Consider the following 24,646-nt stretch of genomic DNA (forward strand, 5'->3'; position numbering starts at 1 on the left):
TCCTGCTTTGATTGTGCTGCTGCTCGTCTCTGCGCTAAATCCCCAATGCGCATGCGCCAGGACGTCACGGGCTCGCAGCTACCTCCATTTTGCAGTAGTTTTGCAAGCCGACTGCCTGCATCCGTCGCGCAGCTGTAGTAAATAAAGTGAATAAAAAAATAACAATCGTTAACACCGAGCAGAGGGATTATTTTCCACAAGGTGCAACGATGGCGGACCCAGCAGCGGACGTGGAGGTTCCCGAGGGCGCGGAGGTTCGCAAACTGTCGGAGCTGAGAGTCATTGATCTGAAGGCCGAGCTGAAGAAACGAAACCTGGACACCACGGGCGTCAAGAGCGTGCTGTCTGAGCGTCTGAAAAAGGTCTTCCAGCTGCTTTCTGTTGAATTAAGATGGTGTTATGATAACCAAGGAAGCATGCGGTCGATGCCTTTGAGAATTGCACTGTGCCATAATACTATGAAGGCTACGTCGGCTGACTGCGAGCCCCATTTACCTAACTAACCCGTGTGCTAATGCTAACTAGCTGGCTACTGTTTGCGCCAAACAGCTGACAGCCAAATGTGTTTATTCCGTTGCATTGTGCATACATAGGCTATTTGATGTGTTTTTGTTTCTTTTTTGTTCCTTGTTGTCTCATCTACTAAAGACTCCATTATGGGTTTGTTTTGTATAATCAGGCCATCGAAGAGGAAGGAGGAAATCCTGACGAGATAATCGTGGCCACTGATTCAGCCCCAAAGAAAGCCAACGTTACACCTAAACGGGCTGCCAAAGGTAAAGTGGTGTACACAAGCTGCACACACCTAAACATAAACTGTCTACAGGGTGACTCGTGTGGCCATGTCTCGCCGGTTTCATTAAGAACGAAAAGAAACCGGAGAGTCGACTCGTCTGCATGCCAAATGATATATGATCCCTGGTCTCGTGGTGCTCGAGCCTGTGCACGTTGCGTTTAGAAGTAACTAAATATTTTAGTCTTTTGAGAGACCCTTATCTGTCGTTTGCCGATTACATTCACCCAACATAATGTGTCAGATTACGAAGCACACATAGTTTTAGAGTACCTACTCTCTCTACCTATAAAGACTTGCGGATATGTTGTGTGCAGCGCAGGCTGAATGACCAGATACTATGACCTCCTAACCGACCAGAATAACTCTCCAGAAAACAAACTAAACATTATAATGTCAAAGTAGGGGGTTATGGTGAGTTATTATTAGACACTGAAGGATGTTATAGATATTATATATAGGATATTATATATAGGATATGACCTAAATGGAGCTATTATTTTCTGTAGATACCAGACAAGAGAGTGATGAACCAGAGGACGGCACTATTGAGGAGGACTCCCATGATGGGCATGTAAGTTTATTTAAAAATGTATTTTTATACTCTTTGTATCTGTTTTTGTACAATTGATACCTGTGTATGAGGCTCTGGATCATAATGTCATGATGTTATGTTTTTCTTTGCTAGGAGGATCTGCAGGATGAGAACATGCAGGAAATGGACATCCTTGACATGAACGTGCTGGATGAGACGGAGAATGACAACGGAATACCAGCTGAAGATTATGATGATGATGAAAACGAGAATTTCCTTGGAGAAGATGATGCAGAGCTGAACGAGGATCATGACAACAAGGATTTCGAGTCGGAAGATGAAGCAAGGCACCAAGAGGTGAGACGAGACAGGAAACTTATAACCAACCACATTTTCATCTTATAATTTGGCACATTTTAATGTTGCTGTACTTGTCTGTATTTTAACAGGTGGATGAGTCTGAGACCATGGAGGGAGATGAGTATATGACAGGCTCATCATCAGTCAATCCGGTATGTTCCCTCATAAATATTTTTCATGTATGTAAAGCTTGTGACACTGGTAAATATAATTTGACACAATCAGTTTCATTTATACATGTATTTGTTTGTTTTAGCCAGCGGACCCGGATGCAGACAACATGAAAGAAGAAACAGGTACTGTAGAAAGTGGCGTATAAAGAGGTGGAGGCAATCTTTTTACAGTGTTGAGCTTGGAATGCAAACACTTTGTTTAGGGAGAGAGACTGGAAGCCCAAAGGGAATTACTGGGTTTGTGCATACATGCGGTTATCCATTATTAATAATTTCACCATCAAATATTGGTCAAGTTGCCGATAATGTTCTTGAAGCTGTAAAATGGCAGCGGTTAACCTTTGGATGCACACTGACAGCAATTACATGTCATGGTCAGGGAGGTTTGAGCTGTTGCAGGTGCTTGCAGTGTTTCTAGGTTGCCACATGAAGACTAAGAAGACCCATCAAGATCCATCCACCACTGCATCTTTTTAAGGACACTGACTCAGAAAACAGCTGGAAATGAATATGCTGGACTTGAGCTGAAGTTCTGTTTGATACAAATGGACACTTGGAAAATCTGAAAGAAGAAGACGGACTCCAGTGAGCCCCCCCCCCACCCCCACCCCCCACTGCTGCATTGCTGATCTTGTGGCTCTCTTCAGCACTGAAGTCTTTGTCTGCTTTGGATCAGGTGAACAGAGTGAAGTGGTTCAACTTGAGTATTGAGCCAAAGTGTTAGCCGCACTAGTTGCTTGGTTGTCTCCCCCACTCCCCCCCGAAGCCTTTGGGTTCTCTTCCAGTCTCTCGTTAGGGACTACTTCATCGTTTTAATACATAGTAGTAAGAGCACAGACCAGTGGTCATGACGTTCCTAATCCAGGCCTTGCCAGTTCCTCGTTAACCATTGCTGTGTTTCAGAAGTGATTAAACTCTGTGCCATTCTATTCCTGTTAAATCCGTAGAAAATGACAAAGTAGCCGGGTCTTGTTTATCTGAGCCGCTTAACGAAGAGCACCACCAGAGCCAGGAGACGAGCCCTGAAGAAGAGCAAGCTGCCACCGCCGGAGGGGAAGACAGTGTGTCTGAGAAAGCCGCCTCTGGAGATGTGGAGAGCGACAAGGATGTTGTTGAGACTGACTCCAAAGAGGTTGGGGACACAGAGAACGTCCCAGAAGAGACATTTGACGCTGAAAACAAAAGCTCGCAGGCTGTTAGTGTAAGCGAAAAGGGCGCTGTGGGTGAAACCGTAGAATCAGAAACTGGGTCTAAGAAGGGTGAGGAGGATGAGAAGACAGAAGAGAAAGCCGCTGCGGACTCAGCTTCGACAGTGAAAGAGTCCTCTTCTGTAGAGGGCGATGATCTGAAAAAGAGGTTTGTTGCTTTCTGTCTACTAGAAACCAAAATGGCTATCTCTGTTGCATTGGCTCCTTTGTGCTAGAAAAAAAATTGGATGCTCTTTTGGAGGTAAAAACGTTCTGTGCATTTGTCCGTTTTCATTTGTCATTCCTGACACTCACCTATTGCCACGTTATAATCCATTAACGAGTAACGTATTGTGATTGTAATAGGGTATAATTCCATTTTTTTCACTGTTAAAGCACGGCACTATGGTACATGATGGGCTGATCACTGTCAACATTTTATCAAACACATAAATGGTCAATACATTTAGGTGAGATCACTGGTGTCCTCACTGCTGTATGCTTATGGCTTTTTTTCTTTGTCTTTAGCCCTGAGGAAACAGATGGCAAGACAGAGTCAAAAGACGAAAAGGGTGAGTGAATGACGTGTCGCCTCCCTATTCTCATTTTAACATTCAGCAGAAATATGCTTGTTAATCCATTTTGTGTATGTGTAGCTGCTGGAAGTGGTGCTGCAGCAAGCAGTAGCAGGAATCTGTGGGTCAGCGGCCTCTCTTCCACGACCAGAGCGACTGATCTGAAGACTCTCTTCAGCAAATATGGCAAAGTAAGTCGATGCAAGCTGTTTCTCACCATTGTCGAAATGCATATCAATTTTATTGTTTCAGGGTAATCTTAAATCGACCGGTTCTTTTTCCAGGTTGTCGGCGCAAAGGTGGTGACCAACGCCAAGAGCCCCGGAGCTCGTTGCTATGGTTTTGTCACCATGTCCTCCACAGAGGAGGCCACCAAGTGTATCAGTCACCTTCACAGGACCGAGCTGCACGGCAGGATGATCTCTGTGGAGCGGGTTAGTGTTGAAGGAAGACTTTTTCAGTCTCATATCTCCAAGATAAACACCTAAAAGTTTCCAAGCACTTTGTTTAAAGCCCCTGTACAGAGCTTTTAACTGGATACGCAAAAGTCTCTGGTTTCTGCTGATGTGTCTCTGTTACCTACAACAGCAAATGAGCCCATCAGTGTGAAGATACGCTATTTCTAAGTAGTCTAATTCTATACCTCTGGAAGGCATGGTCGGGTCGGACCACTGACGAAACAATACATATAGATACATTATGCTGCTAAAAAAAAAAAAAAAAGCAAGTCCCGTCTTCTTTCAGACGTTTACAAAATAAATCTACACGCACCGGCCAGACAAGCGTCTTCATGACAGTGGGAAATGCAGTCTTCATTCCGCCGCTTTCGTCCACAGGGGCCGCCAAAATCAACACTAAATGAAAAGTCTGTACAGGGGCTTTAAGATAAAGATTTGGGGATAAAAATGAAAGAAATTTTGTTGGGTTTATTTACATTTTAATGTGACTCAAGGTTTTTTTTTTAATCAAAGTCAGTTTATGGCTTCACTGTATTGTAACATGCACCGTTAAGAAATTACAGTAGAAAACAATTTGTTTAAATCAAGAGATGGCTGTTCCACTGTCTTTCTGTTAAGACTGAAGTTCAACTTTTGAATCAAACAGCATCAGAACAGAATTACCACAAGTAACCTGATACCTGGTAGTTTGGTATGATCAGCAAGTGAAACTGCAGCTCTTGTGAATAAACATGCTTTTGTTTAAACATTGAAGGCTAAAAACGAGCCAGCAGGGAAGAAGCCAGCAGACAAGAATGACACCAAGAAGTCTGGCGGCGATAGGAGACACTCCTCCGACTCCAAGTAAGATCTCTTACAAGCTGCCTTGTGTTTGCGTCATGTCTGTTACTGAAACTGACCTAGCAGCGTGGTATTTCGATACGGTGTGCCTTTAAATATCACGGGTGCGTATGTTTTTAGTCTTGATGACCCAGTGGTAACCTATAACCTCAGCAGTTGAGAGTTCCTGAGACAACTAACGGCCACCAGTTGTGTCCCCACTCACTGAATTGTTGTATAAATATAGCACTGATGGAGCTCACACTGATGATGATGATGCTTTTTTTTTGTAGGTCTGATGGAAAAGATGAGAAATCAGAGGGAGAAGGAAAAGATGGCAAAGGTGAGAAAAGTCCTATCTTTCCCACCTTATGCTGGAAAAACATTATTTGCGTAATCATGACGATATAAACTGTATTTGATTTTCACAGGGCGAAATGAGAGGACTGTGGTCATGGACAAGTCCAAGGGAGAGCCTGTCATCAGTGTTAAAACCAAAAGCAAGGAGCGAGTATGTTAACATTCACCCCTGTCACTGTTACACTCGAGTCACTACACTTAGATAGAACTTCTTATATATCTACATGTAATGTGTTTCGTTATTGTCCTTAAACATTTTCTCTCTTCTCTCTCTTTCACGCTGTTGTTTCCCCAGAGCACAAAGAGTCGAGACCGGAAGTCACCGAGCAAAGAGAAGAAAGACATCCTGTCATTCGACCAGATCAAGGAGCAGAGAGAGAGGGAGAGGCAGAGACAGCGAGAGAGGGAGATCAGAGAGGTGGAAAGACGCAGATACACGTAAGGATCATGCAAAGGGAGAAGAAACAATAATCTACCATCATAATCAATTAATGAAATGAATCTTTTTCCTTAGACTCTATGGAGGTCTGTGTGAAATAGCTATCTTTTTTACAACATCTGATTCTCTTGCCACTTATAGAGCTTTGTTACAGGCGGGAAGAATTCATTGTAGTATATTCTACACTGAGCACTATCTTACCTTTTTTCACCTGTAAAGATGCGGGAGGCATTAGGCGCTTGTCACTGAACAGAGTTTGATCCTTCCTTTCTCTTACAGTGACCGCGGCGAGCGTGATCGTGACAATCGCCCAGATCGTGAACGTGAGCGAATCCGTCTCTTCAGGGAGAGAGAAGAGACGAAACTGATGAAGAAGAGACGCTGGCTGGAGGTACAGTCAAAATGCTCTCCCCACATTTTATTGCGTTTCACTCTCACTAGTCTGCTAAATTCATACAGTTTCCAATTAAAATGAAGCAAATATAAATATCTTGAGCTTCCAATGCTCCATATAGCTGCTTGTCAACTTTCTGTACAAATATAGTATAATATAGACTCGATGCATGGCATGCAGGCTGAGAAGCAGCGCCTCGATGCCGACCGTATGGAGCGTCAGTTCCTGGAGCGTGAAAGGCTACGTATAGAGTACGAGAGGCGGCGGGAGCAGGAAAGAATCCTGAGGGAGCGCGAGGAACTGAGACGGCAGCAGGAGCAGCTGCGTTATGAGCAAGACCGACGCCCTGTTAAGAGGCCCTATGACATGGATGGCAGGTAAATAATAGCTGAATGATCATGATCATATCAACCAGAGAGAGGCTCGGCAAGTTAAATTGATTGTGGTGTTTATTTTTTTTTAGGAAAGACGAGTGGCCTGAAAAGCGCATGGCCATGGATGACCGCTACAACCGTTCAGACTTCGGTCGTCAGGAACGTTATCAGGACTTTGACCACAGAGACCGGGGCCGTTACCAAGACGACATGATGATGGACAGGAGGGATAATACGCGTGGGATAACTGCGGACAGAGATGGGCAGGTAAGAGACTTGGATTCTCCTACCACGGTGTCATAAACTAGATTTGTGGCTGACACAAATATCAGTGGTGACCAATCGGCCTAAAAAACAATAAAAACGCTTGAACTGTCTCGTCTCCTCTTCCAGCACTTCTCAGACAGGTCAGAGAGGCATGGACGAGAGGGCCGAGAGACTTGGGGTGGAGGCTATGACAAGCGAATGAACCCAAGGTGAGCATCACAAAACTTAAACTACAAAACTTGACATTTTTCTTGAAAGTGGGGAAAAGAATGTAAAACCATTATCTGTTCTTTTTTTTTAGGGAAGGAAATCGAGAATGGGACTCTGGACGGAAGATCGAAGGAGACAGAACATGGCAAAGTATGAGAACTTTTGCAGTATTGGGTGTGTGTGTAATGGCAGCTAGTTACGCTGACCACTTTTACAACACCAAAGTAGCTTTTCCTTTTAGGATTGGAAATATAGTAGCAGGCTGAAGGAAAATGGTGCATGTTTGCTCATTGGTAGCCTAGTGCTTTGACTTCTGTGGCTGGACTGTGTATCTGATGGTGTGCTTTTCAACTCCAGGTCGAGATGGTGCCATCCCTGGCCAGAGCCACATGACACGTGGAGGAATGACAGGGTATGTAGTGAAAATGAGCAGTGTTAAGTCTATTTGTTGATGTTTCCCCCTTAAGACAAATTTTCGCTCAGAAGAGCAGCCAGTCATCATCTGTTTTTATCTTTTCTCAGAAGCCGTGGCGGCTACATGAACACAGGCACGTCTCAGTCCCTCTCTGGAGCTCTCAACAGACAGAACCAGTTGATGCAGGGCAGCGGACTTCAGGGTGGAGCTTTTGGTCGGCGCTACTGATGTCTGTTTATCCGAAGCCAATAGTGGGACTGTTACAGGAGGTCATGTCAGGAGAGATGTGGCCATCTTGTTTTTGTACATTTTTTAAAATCTCTCTTTTTTTTTGACACGATTCCAATCCATTCTTGATGGAAGCCTATTTTTCTTGTTCCTTCATTTCCTTGTGACGTGATCGCCTGCCTGGTATTTATCATTCAGTCCGGCCTACAGTTTGTTAACCACGACTGTCTGCTCACAGGAATGTGTTGTGTACGTGGGTTGCCCTGTTTGCTGAGTCATGTCTGAGCTCTGTCGTAAATTCAGATGTTTTATTGACACCCAGGTTGATGGACCTAAACTCACCATTCTCCCTTCTGTCTCCCAGTTTGTCTGAAACGTGTAGGAAAATTTCCAAAAGCTTTTGTTTCAGTTAACTTGTTCTCAACTTGAGGTTCCTCATTGACTTCATTCTTTTTAAAAACAGATGGTTGGTCACATTTCCCTCCTGAAGAACATGTTTTTAAATTAAATGTCACATTCTGATTATCCAAGATTGTTAGACTTTTTTTCTACATTTCAATCAGTGCTTTTTTTTTTTGTAAATAGTATTGATTTGTGTGACTGTTGGGTAACAATAGTAAACATGTTTGGAGAGTTTGTGTGCACAGATGTGATAAAATCTAAAACTTTAAGGTATGTTTCAGCCTTTGTCTTCTGTAACTCCAATGTGTTTTTAGTTTTATTTTTGCAGAAATGTGTCGTTTCGTTTACCTGTCAGTCTATTGACAGTAATTGGTTTATTTTAATGCCATGCTCAGCTCAGCCACCGAGTGGAGCTCAGATGTAAGATGCACCGGGTGAAGTTGCCTACATGAATAAAAGATTTTTCATCTTTATGCAGTGGTGCTACTGAAACAAACACTTCTTGGCTCATACTGCCAGATCACATTGACAAAAATTAATTTATAGTTTCATGTTAAGCATAAAAAAAAACTAAACTGAAGCTGTTTCTTGTGCAATCAGACTGTTACAATGGTGCCTTGAGACTTTTGTAAAGGAAAGAGGGAGTGAAAATCAGTGTCCAATGAAAATTTGATTTATTACACAGCATGTCGACCTCCAGCCTAGACTGAAGAAATGAGGTGAGAAGCAAGTAGATGCAATGAAAAATCCTCTGGGTATCCTGGAGCAACTGGTCCAGCTATGCCATTTGTACACAGAACACCTCGCTACATTTCAGTACTTGTTATGTAATGTCATTGCAGAATGACACATTGTCCAGCTCATCCATGATTATGCATGTCTATTTATCTGCAGCAGGAAATGGTTTTGAGTGTAGGATGTGATTTTGACCTCTGTACTTCACACTCATAGGTCATGAGTACAATACTGTCACAGAACTCTAGATATAGCTCCTTGAACTTTCTCCAAAAGGAAGAACCCCTGATTTCGTTGAGTCTATAAATGGCTCCAAGTTCCCTTTATTGTTCTATTTTAAAAGACACTTTACTCCTCCAAACAATGATGTGTCATGAAGTGTTAAGGTGACACACTGTGAATATTTTTGTGGAAATACCCAACAACAGTCTGTGAAAGGTCACTCAAACATGGTAATGTCCACAAAATGACACAAAACTTAAACTTAAAAAAAATATATTAATTATAGAAATATGTTTTTTTTTTAGTAATATCTTACATTATCACACCACACTATAAAAAATATTGGTGTACTTAAAAACGCAGTTAACTTGTCCCTGGCTGCATTTGTTTCTTCACTGTTCTGTCAAATATCTTAAATAAATTTATACATTAACCTGCTCATGTTACACCCACTTCCCCCAACTATTATAACAATTAATATTGTTTTATGCCACTCTGATGTCTCACGTAGAAATTAAGATCATTATCCTAATTTTTCTCTCCTGTTTTTTTTTTTTTGTCCACTAGAGGGTGTCATATAATCACAAATACAAGCTGTTACTGCTCGTTTTATTTATTTGACAGACAGTAATGCCAATAACTGAGCTGTCACTGCATCCATTTCTCCTCTCTTGTATCCCTGCAGACTGAATTACAGGACACTGAAGACAAGAACATGGCATACAGGCCATGACTTGTGGGTGAGAGAGGATGTTGTTGGGATAAAAATCAGGGCATGTGTGAGGGTTCCTGTGGCTGCTTCACCTTTTTCCCCCTATCGCCCTGGCTGACCGCTTCCTAACTACAACTAATCCACCAGATGTAGAGCCGACAGCTTAAATCAACACACATACACAAACACACTCTTAAAGGCAGGACAAAATGTATATGGAAGCATCTGTTCACACACTCATACAGAGGTCAATATAAAAGGAATGCACTCACCCACACGCACACACACACCACTGATCCTCTGTGTCACCCCCATGCTGTGCAATATCATTTACCCAGATTCCTGACCTTTGGAAAATCACTGCATTTATTTTTTCTGTTGTCTGCCCTGAGGAGCCGTCTCACTGAAGTGTCCCTCATGTCTGTGGGTCTGTAGCGTCTCTATCCCCCTTTTTTGGGGTAAATATCTATATCTCCATATCTAATACATACAGTCTCCCGCAGGTGTTCAACTGGGTTGAGATGCAGTGATCTAGTGAAGGCCATCTGATTCATAAGATTCCCATCATTTTCATTCCCATCAAACCATCCGTTTAATGGATGGGGGTATTATCGTCCTGTCTCCTCACTCACTTTCAGGTTTTTCCCTTAATTTTATTTGCATGTCTTCATGTTTATTTGGTGCTTAAGTGATTCAGTATAAGAAATAAGCTCATGTTTAACTTGCAGAGATTGCAATGCAGTTGCGTGCTGTTGACGATCTCTTTTAATTGTTGGCTGGACTGTATCTTGTTGATGGGATATTTTCCACATAAATTAAATTATTACACACAGTGACTTCATTGTATCCCATCAGTCTACTCTTAATAATCCATAGCGACAAAGTAAAAACATGCTTTTGCAAAGTCAAAGATGGGAGACTTTCACACAATATTCAAACCCCTTAATTCAGTGGTTTGTAGGGGCTCCTTTGGCAGCAATTTCTGCCTTGAGTCATCTTGGACAGGCCTCTACAAGCTTTGCATACCTGGATTTGGGCAATTTATCCCATTGCTCCTGGCAGATCCTCCCAAGCTCCATCATATTGGATGAGAAGCATCTGGGCCACCATCCTCAGGTCTGTGCACAGCTGTTATGAGATGTAAGTCTCTACTCATCGGTGTTGACTCAGCTCTGTGCCTCAGGTCATGGTGTTGTGCCTCAGGTCATGCTCCAGTCTTGAGTCACATGCACTCTGGAGCAGATTTTCTTCAAGGACCTCTCTGTTATTGACTGCAAAACAAAGAGGATGCACCTGGCCAAAGTTAAGAGCGCCACAAAGATAGATTCTGTTGAAATGAAATGGAAAAAAATAAATAAATTGATGAGAAAAATAATAATGTTATATTTTCAGTCTGTTGATTGTTGCATAGCTTGATCATTAATCATTTTAATTTCGTTCTTTTAAAATTAAATCCGGTGAGTTCAACTATCTGCATCTTTGTGGAGGTATATAAACCTTTGAGCAGTGAGTTGATGGCATTTTTGTATTGTCCAAACAAGGGTCTCTCTCCTTTAGTGATCATATAGCAGGTCATTTGACAGCAGGGGCCAGGGCCACACCTCTGTCCTGCACATAAGACACAGACAAACACAGTGGAATTCACATCATATCACACAGCAGGTTGTCAGTAAGACCTTCTACCAAGTTTCATCACCTTCCTTGGTCTCTCAATCAGCATCATTGCATGAGAGTGTGAGACAGTGCAGCAGGGGAGCTGAGGCAGAGACACATGTGTCTGCTTCATGTTTCATTTGATGAGACATTCATGTGCAAAAGCTCTTCACGTGTGGATCTGCTAGTCTCTAAACCTGACACCACCACAGGTGGATCCACCAGGAGCTTCCTTGGACAGCTGAGAGAGAAAGCAAAGCTGAGACAATATCTTTTTTATGTTTCAACAGAAGTGAAGTTCATACATGACCTCTTTCTCTCCCCTGCAGGTCAACAAACAGAGTCCTGCAGAAAAAGAGGTGTATAGGGACACAAATGTAACAGTCTGCTGTGCATCTGGCCACAAATGTGTGTTATGACAGCACAGGCTAATAGCCTCAATTAAGAACTCAAAACAAGACAACACGTTTTAGTTTTTCATTTCCAATCCAAATCACACTCTGTAGCACCCAAGACCTGTTAACAGACTGTGATATTTCGCTTTAAATGTTTTATGTGAGACACTTCTTTCAAAAATACCCTTAGAGTCATGGACAAGCAAAGTATTTCAACTGTGAGGGCTTTCATGAATTTATGAAAATGCTATTGTAATACTTAAAAGATTTTGTTTCAGGATTTTTTAAGGGATTTGGGCAAAACCACAGACCCCCCCCAGCGTTGAAACAATAGGCCTCTTACAGTGTGTAAGTGCAGAACACCCAGACCTCATGCCGGGCTGCAGGGCGGCAGCATGACAGGAATGAAGCAAGGCCCTGTTGGCCAAAAACATCAAGCTCTGACAGCAGCCAGACTGATGAAAAGAGAGCAAAGAACAGACCTGGGCCAAGCTGGGACATCACGCTCCAAAACTTTTGTAGGAAAAGTCAAAAATGAGACTTCTGTCACTCAGGGCTATAAATGAGATGTTTAACATTTTAAATGAATTTCATCACCTGATGGATGGATGTTTTGCATCTACTGTCAGGTTGCACAGGCAGTAAAATAACTCAATGAACTGCCTCATAATTTCATTTACACATTACCCACTCCTATATAAACGTAGTTTTATTAGGAAATTTAGATTGTAAGAGGTATGCACAGTATCGCACGTGCAACCACCAGCACATCCAGACACTGGCATCTCTTGGAGCAGCTGCAATCAGATAGTTATGAAACCTCTTCTTTCTCCTGCATTGGGACATCAGTGAGTTGAGAAAGTGCAGTCAGACCAGACTGGTGCTACACACACACACACACACACACACACACACACACACACACACACACACACACACACACACACACACACACACACACACACACAGTAACCCAAGTCTCCCTTTAGCCACACCAACAAAGACCAGCTGCCGTCATGGACTGAACATTGGACTCATTCAGGCTCCTGGTCCGTTGCATTCCTCTCATAACATATAGAGAAACCACCGAAACATATGTGCTTATGTAACGTAGAAATTGGGTCTTTCAGCGAGCGAGACAGAGAGAGAACCTGCACAAAACTGTACTGATCAGACACAGCCGCTGGAGAGTGTGTGTCTTTGTGTGTGCACGTCTACACATTATACCGTTGCTGGGCCTCTGACGACAAGCATCTGTGATAAATGTGTGCAGTGGACAAAATTTGAGCAGAGGACACACAGAGTGAGCAATGTACAGCACACACACACACACACACACACACACACACTGTTGCTGTGTGAGAATGCTACTTTAGTATATTTCACATATGTATAGATCACCTAACCACACACGTGGTTCTTATATAGCTAATGGTATATTGTAATGCATGCTTCCCACTGGGGGGGACCATAGAGGTGATTTTATCTGCTTTTTCACCTGAAAAGCAATTAAGGTTCAGGGATGTGCAATAAAACAATAACTAATGGTTTAGTTTGGAAACAAAATGCATGAGCTCCTAGGTGCAACAGAAGTGAAATGTAGACACATTTACCTTCCAAGAATTTGTAGGTTACACGCTGCCTGATTGACTGAAAAGTGAGGACTGAAAGGTTCATGAGTCTTCACAGCGGATGCAAACAAGAGACACGCTCAGTGCACAAATTGTATGTGCTTACACACAAAACGTGCATCAATTAGTTTCCTCTTTAAACTGCCAGCACAAGTGTGTAACACAACCTCATCATGTCACCCTTGAATAGAGGAATAAAATACTGCCTTCCTCACACAAACACACGTCTCCTCCTTTGCGGCCCTTTCATGACCTCACCACGTCTTTACTAAGAGACTCATAAAAGCCTCACTCCCGCAGAGGTGCCTTTCATTCTCTCTGCGCTGCGATTTTTTTTTTTTCCCTCCGAGGGATTTCTGCATGGGAAATTACAGCTAAGATCAAGTGTGGTGTCGGATCTGGCTGTCACACCATACGTGAAAATCTTTTGACCGTGATTCATGAGATTTTCTTTGACATGATTTACACCAGCTGGCTTCAAGGTTTCAAGCAGAGCTTTCCCGAAGGTCTTCAGATCTCCTGTTTGGACAGAGATGGCAATGAGAGATGGTGGAAACAGTCAGATAAAGGAGAACACAGCGTGACTTGTGTCACTGAAGCAGTAAAAAACAACAAAATGGATGGCCTTGCTTAGTCAGCAACATGCACAGTACAAGACAGTACTTACTGCACAATACAGTTTCAGGATCAGGGAAGAGAGAGTAAAGTTAGATTTAGAAGTAACCAGAAAACACCCCACAACATGAAAATCATCTGCCACATCTCCCGTCTGCCGGTTGTGGATTAAACGCTCTCTTTAGTGTGCGAGCCACATTCTATACACATATGCTCAAACACAGAGGGCCTCTGAATATTCGCTTGCCAAGAATATTTATGCTGTATCGTTCTGTGAAACCAAACCCCTGCTCTGGTTTTCCTAGAATCAGGCCTCTCAGTGAGTAATCAGAAACAACATTTATATTGAGGATTTCACCATTTGGCCTGTATAAGAGTGTATGTTTGTGTGGCTGCTCAAACACGTGCTTCTAAGGTAGCCTATATGTCTCACTTTCAGGAATCTGTGTGTGCATGGTTGACTGTATATGTTGACGTGACTGTGGGCTTGCAGTCACACTTACAGCTTCACCTGCAGAGTGCAAGTGTTTGATACGGTGGTTCGCCCTTCTAGACCATGTAAACATAAGTAAACTCTGGAGGCAGGAAGTGACAGTGAAACAGTCGGGTTGTGTTTATTGCCAGTTTAAATATTTGCAATTAGTCGTAGCACCACATGGACCAAAAACATCCATTAGATTGGTAAAGCAGTCTGCTCCGCTCTGGGCTGCTCCGCTCAGGCTCCAGCATACATGATGATCTGCCAGATATGCAAACAGAGAAATGTAAAACAAATGTGCAGCTTTTTTAAGTTTGCGTGGCTCAAAGAAGAAGAAGAAAAAACAGCAACAGGAAAAGTGAAGGAATTCCTCCCCAGCAGGAAATCTATGTCCTCTCTGCAGTGATCTTTTAATTTCCTCAGCAGGTTCTCAAGGTCAGAAGCCAAACTAAACTAACTGGACCACGTCACATCTGTGTTCAGCCACAGAAATCACAAAACATATACAAACTACAACAAAAAACCCAAATTTTTCCACAAGGCTAGACATAATCTGAATGGTGTTGCCTGGGTGTGTCTTATACAGGATATTCAACAGTCATGCTCAAACATCTCTGCCTTGTCGTTTATCACCGTGCTTCCCCCTCGGGGTCAAACACCGAGATCGGAACTGAGATCACAGGCTTGGAGTTGGGCGTTGTCCCTCTGTCTAATCACTGGGATGGGCCTGCTGGTCAGACCATAAGCATCACTTTCCTAACACGTGTAGATGCACGTAAATATACATACTGTACAGTCAAATGTATAAGATGAAAAGAGGGTAAATATAGAGCAGCGGCTGATTACTGAGGGAAAGGGTTCAGTCATGCAGGGAACATCAGTTTCTCATGAAGGAAGTCAACCAGCTTCTTCCAGGTTTTTTTTTCATTTGTCCAATATTTGAATTGACTTAATGTTTTGTCAGTGGGCCCCTGAGATCATGGGCCCTCCAGAATAGCTCAATTATAACAGTTAACATTATGATACTTTATGGCTGGTCTTGATTTTACAAAAACAGCTTAAAATCAGCAGTTAGAAGAGATGTAATTGAAACCTGGAACAGTCTGTTTAAAGGAGTAGCATAATGTCATAAGTTGTAGGATAACATCTGTTTGTCTGTGAATTACGTTTTGACAAACAAGGGAGGTATTCTCTATATTCATTCATGCAAAGCCCATATGACATAAAATGTGAAGAATTTCCTAAATTGGTGTAGCGAATCTTTGTGGTCATTTCTGTATTTTGCCACCGTCATTAAATGTTTGTGGCTTCTCTCTCATGCCTATTCTTCACCCCCTCATGTGTGGAGTTTTTGTTTAATGTCCTCACAAAATACTGTAGGTTTAATATGTGTCACCATAAAGTATGTTATACGTGTCTGAACATCTTGTTTTTGTTTTAAGCGGCATGAAATGGTCCTGGAATGTGTTTTGCTCTCTGTCCAAGCTTTCATGTCTTCATGCGATTTGGGGGCAGGGGACACAAAACTGAGGTCATATTTTTGTGCTTTGTCATGGTTTCTGGGGTATAGACCATTCCACCATTGACTGTATATAGGGCTCCACCAATGAGAGTGGGGGGCTCTGTAACACACCCACTGCTCTGAAGATCTGTCTCTAAGATATACTGGATCCCCTGCATGCCATGAGCAGCAGCTTCCTCTGTCAGGGCTTTTCAATATAATCAGGTCTGACGTCATGTACAGTTATAATAAGCAACAGTGATAGATGACCTCATAATGATTTAATATCTTGTTTTATTTTCATTTCCTTTTTTGATTTCACTTCCTCGTAAAGCACTTTGATACTGAGTTGAGAGCAGGGCTACACATAAGAAGTGTATTATCACTGTAATAGGCTTTTAAGAGGGACAAGAAATTAAAAACAAGAAAGTCTGACCCTGGCAAGAGATGGATGGCTCAAAGATAAAAGGACTGGTCATAAAAAAAATCTGCCGGTCAGCCTGTTTCAAACTAGCCCCACCATGTGAGCGGGAAGAACAACCACTGCCGGGGGCTTTCAGTCTGAGGACAGACAGGAGGGGAAAAGAAAATATTAACATTGAAATCGGATTATTTCAAAACAGAATAAAATCACAATATTTTCATTGCTATAGTAAAAGAAAATACAGTGGGCTTGGTATTTAATTAAAAAGAATCAACATGTCATTTCTTCACATAAAACATTCAGATTTTAGATGACCACATCTTGATTTGTATATGTTCATATGGCTGCAAAACTGGGCTCCCTGAAAGAAAGTTTAGCAGTGAATGTGGTTTCAATCATTCAACTGAACTCTTCATAAAAGGTTTGCCTATCAATATGACAAATTCCTTCAAATTTATATTAAATTTGTTCCATTAAATCCTATAAAATCTCTTTGTTTTGTTTTTTTTACACCATGGTAACATAAGTCATGAAATAACTTATCCTAAGTAGGCTAGCTAAATTCATTTTCACACAAAAAATGTCTAAAGTCTTGATCCAACAACCAAATTGATAGCTGATAATCAATAGTGATAATCGTGTTGACGTTAGACTGTAGATGCTGGGGGCTGTGGTGAACCAGCCCCCCTGTGGGGAAGGTGGTGAATGATTCCTCCTCGCTGATTCAGAGCAGGGACAAAGGTTAAACTCCGCCCACTAAACTGCAGCCAATCATGAGTGAATATTCAAATGAGCCACCCATAAAGATGACTTGGAGCGGCAACGGTGACAGACCACAAGAAGAAACTTCACTCCTTAACCACAGCTCCATACAACGCTGTGACCCGTGGCTCTCTGTCTTATAAAATACGATTGGATACAACAAATCTTTTCGGCCAGCATCCAGAGATTTTTTTTTAATTCAGGATTTTATTTTTTTTAAGAAAAAAAAAGGGAAAAAGTCTCAATAATATGGGAAAGGAAAATATCAGTTTTTTGACTGTTTGGATAATTTTGGGAAACATATTTGTAACTTTTTCTTCTGACCCTGAAGCCAGCAGCAGCAGCAGCAGCATTGTGTTTGGTAAGACCCAGCTAACGTTGCATTGTGTTAGGATGTTGTTACCGCAGATTTAATGAAGTCAACATATGCAGGTTAGCCTACCTAATTAATGCATCCCGTTCGGCGTTGACCGAGAATAACCCCGGGAAAAGTTTCTGCTCTGCAGGTCTGCATCCCATTTCATAGCATTCAGCCTCATGTGAGCAGGATGAAAATCCGCTGCAAGGGGCCTTTTGTTTGAGGAGAGACAAGAGGGAGGAAGAAAACATACACAACAACACAATTTATCATTATTCTTCTGCAACAGAATAAAATTGCATTGTTTTTATTGTTGAACTAGAAAAAGAAATACAATTTCCACTGAAAGCCATTTAGACCTTTTTTTTTCTCTCTCTCTCTCCACTTTTTCTTTATTATTATTTAGTTATTTTTACATTTCTTGTCACTAAAGTGGACTCCCTGGAAGAATGGGATTGGTCCACATCTGTTTTCCATTTTCAGTGTGTGTATCAGAAGTTTAACAAACCCAGGTATTAACAGTGTTTTCAGTAAGAGCGCTGTCCTACACTGGTGAAAATGCAGAGCAAACAAAAGGGGGCGACACTGCCATGCTCTATGTCTCAGTGTTTTTGCTGCTTGCCTGAGTCACGCTGGTGAGATTAGTGCTCATTTAGTTTAATTGACTGGGGCAAGTTTTCATAATTTGCATGAGTCAGTTGTTTGTTGAAGGCTGTTTAATTTATTTTTTCCTCTCCAAAACGTCATTCTTTACAATGACTGCAAGATTATTGTATTATTACAAATAATTAGGTTGTGAAATGGAAATGTTATCAGTAAAAAATACTGTCAAATTTACCTATCTGACCACAGTTATCTTAATTTCTATCATGCCACAATCATTTAATAATATAATCTAATGATGTATGTCATCTGTCTATGTGTGTGTGTGTGTGTGTGTGTGTGTGTGTGTGTGTGTGTTGTAACAGCAAACACCACAGAAACCAATCCTGAATGGATCACAGACTACACTGACATTGTGTCCAAGTTCTTCCTGCGTACGGCAGACATCCCTGACGATGACGGGTGCTACATCGAGCCCGGCAGGCCCGAAACCATCAGAGAGTGCGAATTCAACCCCGAAACACAGACCTTCATTATCATACATGGCTGGACGGTGAGTCACGTACACAGGTAGCTTATGTCAACAGCTTTTATCAGTGTTTCATGTAAAGGATGAACTTAACGGAAAAAAAAAAAACTCAAACAGATAAAACAGTGTGTTGCACAAACATAAAATAGAAGTTCTGTTGATATAACATTGAGACAACCGACTGACTGATCATAAACACTGGACCAAGTCCAAACAGATTAACCTGACACAGTAAACTGAAAGTTTTGAATCAGCCAACTTCATGTAACATCATATTTCCTCAGAATTAACTTACACAAGCTGCGAGTGGTGAGGTAACAGGGCAAACACTCCATGCATCTGCTCCTATAATGTGATTTAGAGTCAGTCAAGCTACAAAATGTGAACCTGATGACACCCTGGCTTCTTTCCAACCACATGGCACACAATGAATAAATCACGCCATACCGCTGCTGACCTTACAAACGTATGTGACCAAATGTGTGTGTGTTTCGCTACAGGTAACAGGGATGTTTGAGAGCTGGGTGCCCAAGCTGGTGTCTGCACTTTACGAGCGTGAACCCACTGCTAATGTGATTGTGGTGGACTGGCTGACCCGGGCCAACCAGCACTACCCGACCTCTGCAGCCTACACCAAGCTAGTGGGCCGCGATGTCGCCAAGTTCGTTACCTGGCTACAGGTGAGTGTTTTCCAAGCTAATTGACAGCTATTTCCCACATCCTTGACCTACTGTCTGTCTGATGTTTGCAGCTGGTGAATCTATAGCTGGTGATGTCACAGTTTTGTACCTAGCGGATATGTTTTCTAACTGGTTATGATTTTAAAAGCTCCATAAAGGCGTTTTATGGCCATGTCTGTGGCTCACAACAGCCTCTCATTACAAGGCACAGTAAGAAGTGGAGCGCAGCCTTTATATGAACAACTTTAAGGCGCATTGGCATCCTCTGTTTACGTGACTTCCAAGTTTAAAGCTCGCAAGGTTTTGGCAAAGCATAAAATAACACAGATTAATCCTTACCCTGGATAGTTTCCCAGACTCTATTAAGACTTGAACAGAGTCCTGCAGAGTTTATCCACGTTCAGCTCAATGTTGGTTTGAACTCCTACAGCAAGTCTTTAAAGCATTTTTGCGGTATGTCAGCATGTCAGGCTTTTTGACAAATCTTGTTCATCTCTTCCTTTTTCCAGAAAGAGCTGCAGTTGCCCTGGGGCAGGATTCACCTGCTGGGTTACAGTCTGGGAGCACATGTGGCTGGAATCGCCGGAGACCTCACTGGTCATAAAATCAGCAGGATCACAGGTGTGAACTTTCACCTAATTTAATGTATCATCATCTGCTTACATTACACTGCAAGCGTAGATAGCACAAATTCATCTATTTATGAATTTTACCTCTTTACAAAGGAAACACGACCACGTGTGCTGTGGATAAGCATTATGGCCTATTTGAGAGAAACTTTAAATGCTAGTGAAAGTATGTATGCAAGCTTGCTGTACTGTACCATAATGTACGAGCACTTTTTGTTCCAGCTCAGCTCTTGAAAACGGCACAGCACACTAGTGAAATATAATCTGTAGCCCGTTACATTCCAGGCCTGTATTGCATGTGTGCATTTAGTCAGTTAGTAGGTCCGGCCCATCTATCCATTTGTCACTGTGAAGTTTATCCAGCTTTGAAGTCTCTCTGACCTGCTTTGAATAATGGTGTGTTTGCTGTGAGAGCAATGGCCTGCTTCACATTGGCCTGAGCTGCAGTGACCTGTGCAGGGCAGAAAGAGGCTCAATGTGACTCATGCTCATGTTTTGATAAACAGTATACATCATTTTTTATCCACGCTCTCCCTCCACTTTCCTCTTCCCACACAGGTCTAGATCCAGCTGGTCCCACTTTTGAGCACGCAGATAACCAGAACACCCTGTCCCGAGATGATGCCGAGTTTGTGGACGTCCTGCACACCAACACCAGGGGCTCTCCAGACCGCAGCATCGGCATCCAGAGGCCTGTGGGCCACATCGACATTTACCCCAACGGAGGCACCTTCCAGCCGGGCTGCGACATCCAGAATACCTTGATGGGGATTGCACTGGAAGGGATCAAGGGACTTCAAAGTATGTACCACAAACCCTCCCTGCTGTTTGTAATTAAATGTAGCTGCTTTGCTAAGGTATTAATTTATAAATGCTGTGGTTTGTTAGCACACACTCACGTTGGCAGGATCAGTATGAAGTCCACACACTCCACCTCTATGCTGGCAGGCATCTGCCCTTATTATTAAAGTGTCACCATGCGATAAAAGTTAAATTTAGGGAGACCATGTTACTCCAGCTGCTCAAAGCCGGTGGCACCAATCCTCTGTGTGAAACACTGATTAAAGAACAACAATTTGTAACAAAGGTCTTGTCAAGCATCAGGACAAGTTCACTTAAGTTTACAGACACTTTGACTCTATAAAACTGTTCAGGGGCTTCAATTACTGTACAATACGCTTGCCTCTAGTCATAACAGCTACAGACTCACAGTATGTCACAGACATGTTCTTTTATACGCAGAGATGAAAGCCTTGCGTGCTGGTTTGCTAGCTCACTGCTTTAGCTGTTACTAAGTGCTCTAATGTAGCGAGGCAGAACTGAGTGAGAAATGTCGTGTGGGTCAGCGTTGAGTTGAGACTGACATGTGAAGGGTCACAAAAAGTCACACATAAGGAAGACATTTTCCCTGCTTAGCATCATCTGGGAATAGATAATGAGCGCTCATAGTTCCTTTGCTCTTTGTGTGCCGCAGACATGGACCAGCTCGTCAAATGCTCCCACGAGCGCTCCATCCACCTGTTTATCGACTCTCTGCTGAACACCCAGCAGCAGAGCATGGCCTACCGCTGCAACTCCAAGGAGGCCTTCAACAAGGGAATGTGCCTCAACTGCAGGAAGAATCGCTGCAACAAGCTCGGCTACAACATCAAGAAGGTCCGGACGGCCCGCAGCACCAGGATGTTCCTCAAGACTCGTGACATGATGCCATACAAAGGTAAACGCTAAGAAAAAAAGGACTTGCGCATAAAAGGAATACAGTATTTGTCAGGTAAAGGGAAATTGGCAATTTCTGTGCTCTGTGCAATATGAAGGAAGAGAAGAAACACATTTAATTACTGTAGTAAAATCTGGCTTAAGTCATGTACTTAACTAAGGATTAGTGGGGTTAAGGTAATGAATGCACATACATTAGGGTGAGTAATCCAGTGTGTGTGCTACTGTTGTTGAATGTGATTAGTTTGGTTGTGACTGCTCGGAGATGGAATTAATATTACTGTAGTTAGTGTTGTTACAATTAGAACGCACACAATTTGTGCTCAGAGAAAATCTGACACTTAAAGCAAGCACATGTGTACAAGTAGCAAGCACTCAGAAGGTCACAGGAACAGGAGGTCATGGGTATTTTAGTGGTTGGGGGTGTGCTCAGGTAATGCAATACTGCTATATGTGATGGCAATGGAAAAGTTTCCGTTAAAGTTTCCAGTAAAACTATAAGGATTTTGCATTAATTCCCGGTTGTGTTTCAACACGTATGGCGAGTGTCACATGAGGATAGAAAGATCACGGTTACATAACAGCTTTCCCAGCGTTAAAGTAACTTTAAGTCATGTTATGAGAAACATGGACCAGTAGCTGACACCATGTCAAATTATTAGTCTATCTAAAGTATAAAATTGACCCTCAGCTAAGCGTCTGTTTCCTTCCCTCTCACAGTTTTCCATTACCAAGTGAAGGTTCATTTCTTCAGTAAGGACCGACTGAGCTTCACCGAGCAGCCATTGAAGATTTCTCTGTATGGAACCCATGAAGAGAAGGAGGACATCTCCACTGTGCTGTACGTACATCAAACTGTGTCAACATCTATGAACACAAACATCAGAAACACACAATCATGCATGTTTAAAATAGAAGAATACAAGGTTCTTCCAACATGCTGACCCTGAAGCAACCACAAAGACGCTCATGCTGCATACGTCATGAACACATAATGCTGACACACACATGCCGAGGATGCCTTTAATCCTAGCAGCTGACCTTTAAACGTCACATTTCCTTCCACCCTCCAGGCCAGCCCTGAACGGTAACACCACTTTGTCCTTCCTCATCACCACTGACGTCGACATCGGAGACTTGATGATGGTGAAGCTGCGCTGGGAGAAGGACGCCATTTTCAGCTGGTCCAACTGGTGGGGCAGCAACATGTTCCACATCCGGAAAATGCGCATCAAGTCTGGGGAGGCCCAGTCAAAGTAAGCTGTCAGCAACACCAGAGTAGACGTGGTGACATATGTGTTTCTCATGGTGTTTAAAAAAAAAAAAAGACATTCAAAACAATCATTTTCCTGTGTACCTCCAGGGTGATCTTCAGTCCTAAGGAAGGAGAGTTTGCCTACCTTGTCAGGGGTGGAGAAGATGCAGTTTTTGTGAGGTCAAAAGAAGACAACATGAGCCGTAAAGAGAAATTGTAAGTTAAGAAACACTTGGATGGGCCACCTAAACACTGACCCTTGCTATGCATCTTCAGAAGTAGAAGTTCTTCTGTTTATTTCTGTTCATTGTTGTCTTTCTTTCCCCAGGATGCACAAGCTGAAAACGCAGGGCAGTCTTTTTGGGCAGAACGACGCTTGAAGTTGCACTTGACCACACAACCACATCATGCACATTATTCATCTCCACACACACCTACCCAAAGATGGACAGCACACACAGCAACACTGGGAAGGCCTCTGCAAGTAACTGTGTGTGTGTATCTATATAGATCTATATACACACACACACTTACACACATACCCATATATATATACTGCTGCGTTTTTTCTTATTCTCTCTGTTTTTCCTCAACTCCCAGTGCAACCAACGCAACCTCATCAACAGTTCTGGAAATCAGTCTGTTCATAAGCTCTCTCCTGTCTCTGAACGCTCTCTCTGCTGCTGAAAAGTATTTCAGGTTTCTTTGTGATGATGTGCTCATAGTTCCTGCAGTTTCAGTTGTTTTTTCTGCATATCTTTGTAATCATTTCTTTATGCTTTTATAGCCTACGTGTACTGTTTATACTGATTTTAATGTAATTTGAAACCCTGGACTGGTGTGTTTTCTTTACTTACGTGATCTTGGATTATTGTTAATGTAAAAAAAAATGATTCAGAGTGACAGGCATAGTTTAGGCACATCATTTTGTTTTGTTTTTGTTTCTTTCTTAAATGTGCAAAATGATCACTTTGTCCCTAATGTTTGTCCTTACCTAACCACTAATTGCCAACAATCAACAGGGACCAAAGAAATATTTACTATCTACTGAGCGGAGAATCACAGTGATCATTGTATATATCTTTTGTAATCAATATTATATATATTTTTTGAATATGAGTTCTGTGTTAATATCTGATCTCTTGAAGCCTTGCTTGTTCTTTGATTGCATCTTGGTTATTGTGTCACTGGTCACTTTAAAAAAGCCCTTTGTCCCCTGCAGCCATAGTAGATGTTTAGGTCATTGAGAGCACTCATTAGTTTTGGTAATTTTTTTTTTTTTTTGCATGATACAGGAAAGGCTGAATTTGCCTGAAAACTTCATTAATAGGTCAATAATTTCTCACCTGAAACAGTTTACCTCATTGACTAAGCTCAGACATGCCCTTATTTCGAAAGGTCAAATGTTACAAAAATGCTAAAAGAAATAAAAATGCAAGCCTTTTAAATTTGTGATGGACTGGCCTACATGATAGCCATAATACATCTCAAGAATACTTCATTTTGTATTTATTGAATGTACATTTATATATTTGTATATTAAGCTGTAATATATTTTGCTAGGCTTCCATGGTCGTCTGTATTTTCTTTTTCTTTTTTTTATATATATATATATATAAATGAAGCGTTTTTGTGATTTTATGCAAAAGGCTTTGGATTGATCGATCAAATTGGTCTCCATGCCAGCTGTTGAGTGCATTTGTATGTATATAGAAAGAGCCCAGGTTGGTTTAATAAAGAGATAAACCACACATTTAAA

General features: G+C 42.1%; 2 protein-coding genes across 5 annotated transcripts; both read left to right on the forward strand.

Moving 5' to 3' along the window:
- Positions 1–69: 69 nt before the first annotated feature.
- On the forward strand, positions 70–8,462 carry safb (scaffold attachment factor B). Of its 4 annotated transcripts, none has more exons than XM_085774220.1 (21): positions 70–362; positions 680–776; positions 1,303–1,367; positions 1,482–1,685; positions 1,778–1,840; positions 1,945–1,984; positions 2,809–3,217; positions 3,577–3,620; positions 3,705–3,814; positions 3,908–4,057; positions 4,836–4,924; positions 5,194–5,243; positions 5,332–5,411; positions 5,556–5,698; positions 5,979–6,090; positions 6,244–6,470; positions 6,557–6,734; positions 6,861–6,943; positions 7,036–7,094; positions 7,302–7,356; positions 7,467–8,462. In XM_085774220.1, exons 1-21 carry the CDS (start codon positions 210–212, stop codon positions 7,585–7,587), a joined length of 2,532 nt encoding a protein of 843 aa, XP_085630346.1. In that variant the 5' UTR covers positions 70–209; the 3' UTR covers positions 7,588–8,462. The 4 variants fall into 4 exon arrangements, with proteins under 4 accessions (XP_085630346.1, XP_085630347.1, XP_085630348.1 ...); XM_085774221.1 differs by having other exon boundaries at positions 6,274–6,470; XM_085774222.1 differs by having other exon boundaries at positions 6,274–6,470; positions 7,470–8,462.
- An 8,723-nt stretch (positions 8,463–17,185) lies between these two features.
- On the forward strand, positions 17,186–24,646 carry lpla (lipoprotein lipase a). Its single transcript, XM_085774224.1, has 10 exons — positions 17,186–17,478; positions 18,444–18,631; positions 19,108–19,287; positions 19,797–19,908; positions 20,475–20,717; positions 21,391–21,633; positions 22,353–22,473; positions 22,706–22,888; positions 22,996–23,103; positions 23,216–24,646. Exons 1-10 carry the CDS (start codon positions 17,367–17,369, stop codon positions 23,265–23,267), a joined length of 1,542 nt encoding a protein of 513 aa, XP_085630350.1. The 5' UTR covers positions 17,186–17,366; the 3' UTR covers positions 23,268–24,646.

The sequence above is a fragment of the Trachurus japonicus genome, chromosome 4 (genome assembly GCF_045865225.1).
Source record: "Trachurus japonicus isolate A0001 chromosome 4, Traja_1.0".
NCBI lineage: Eukaryota > Metazoa > Chordata > Actinopteri > Carangiformes > Carangidae > Trachurus > Trachurus japonicus.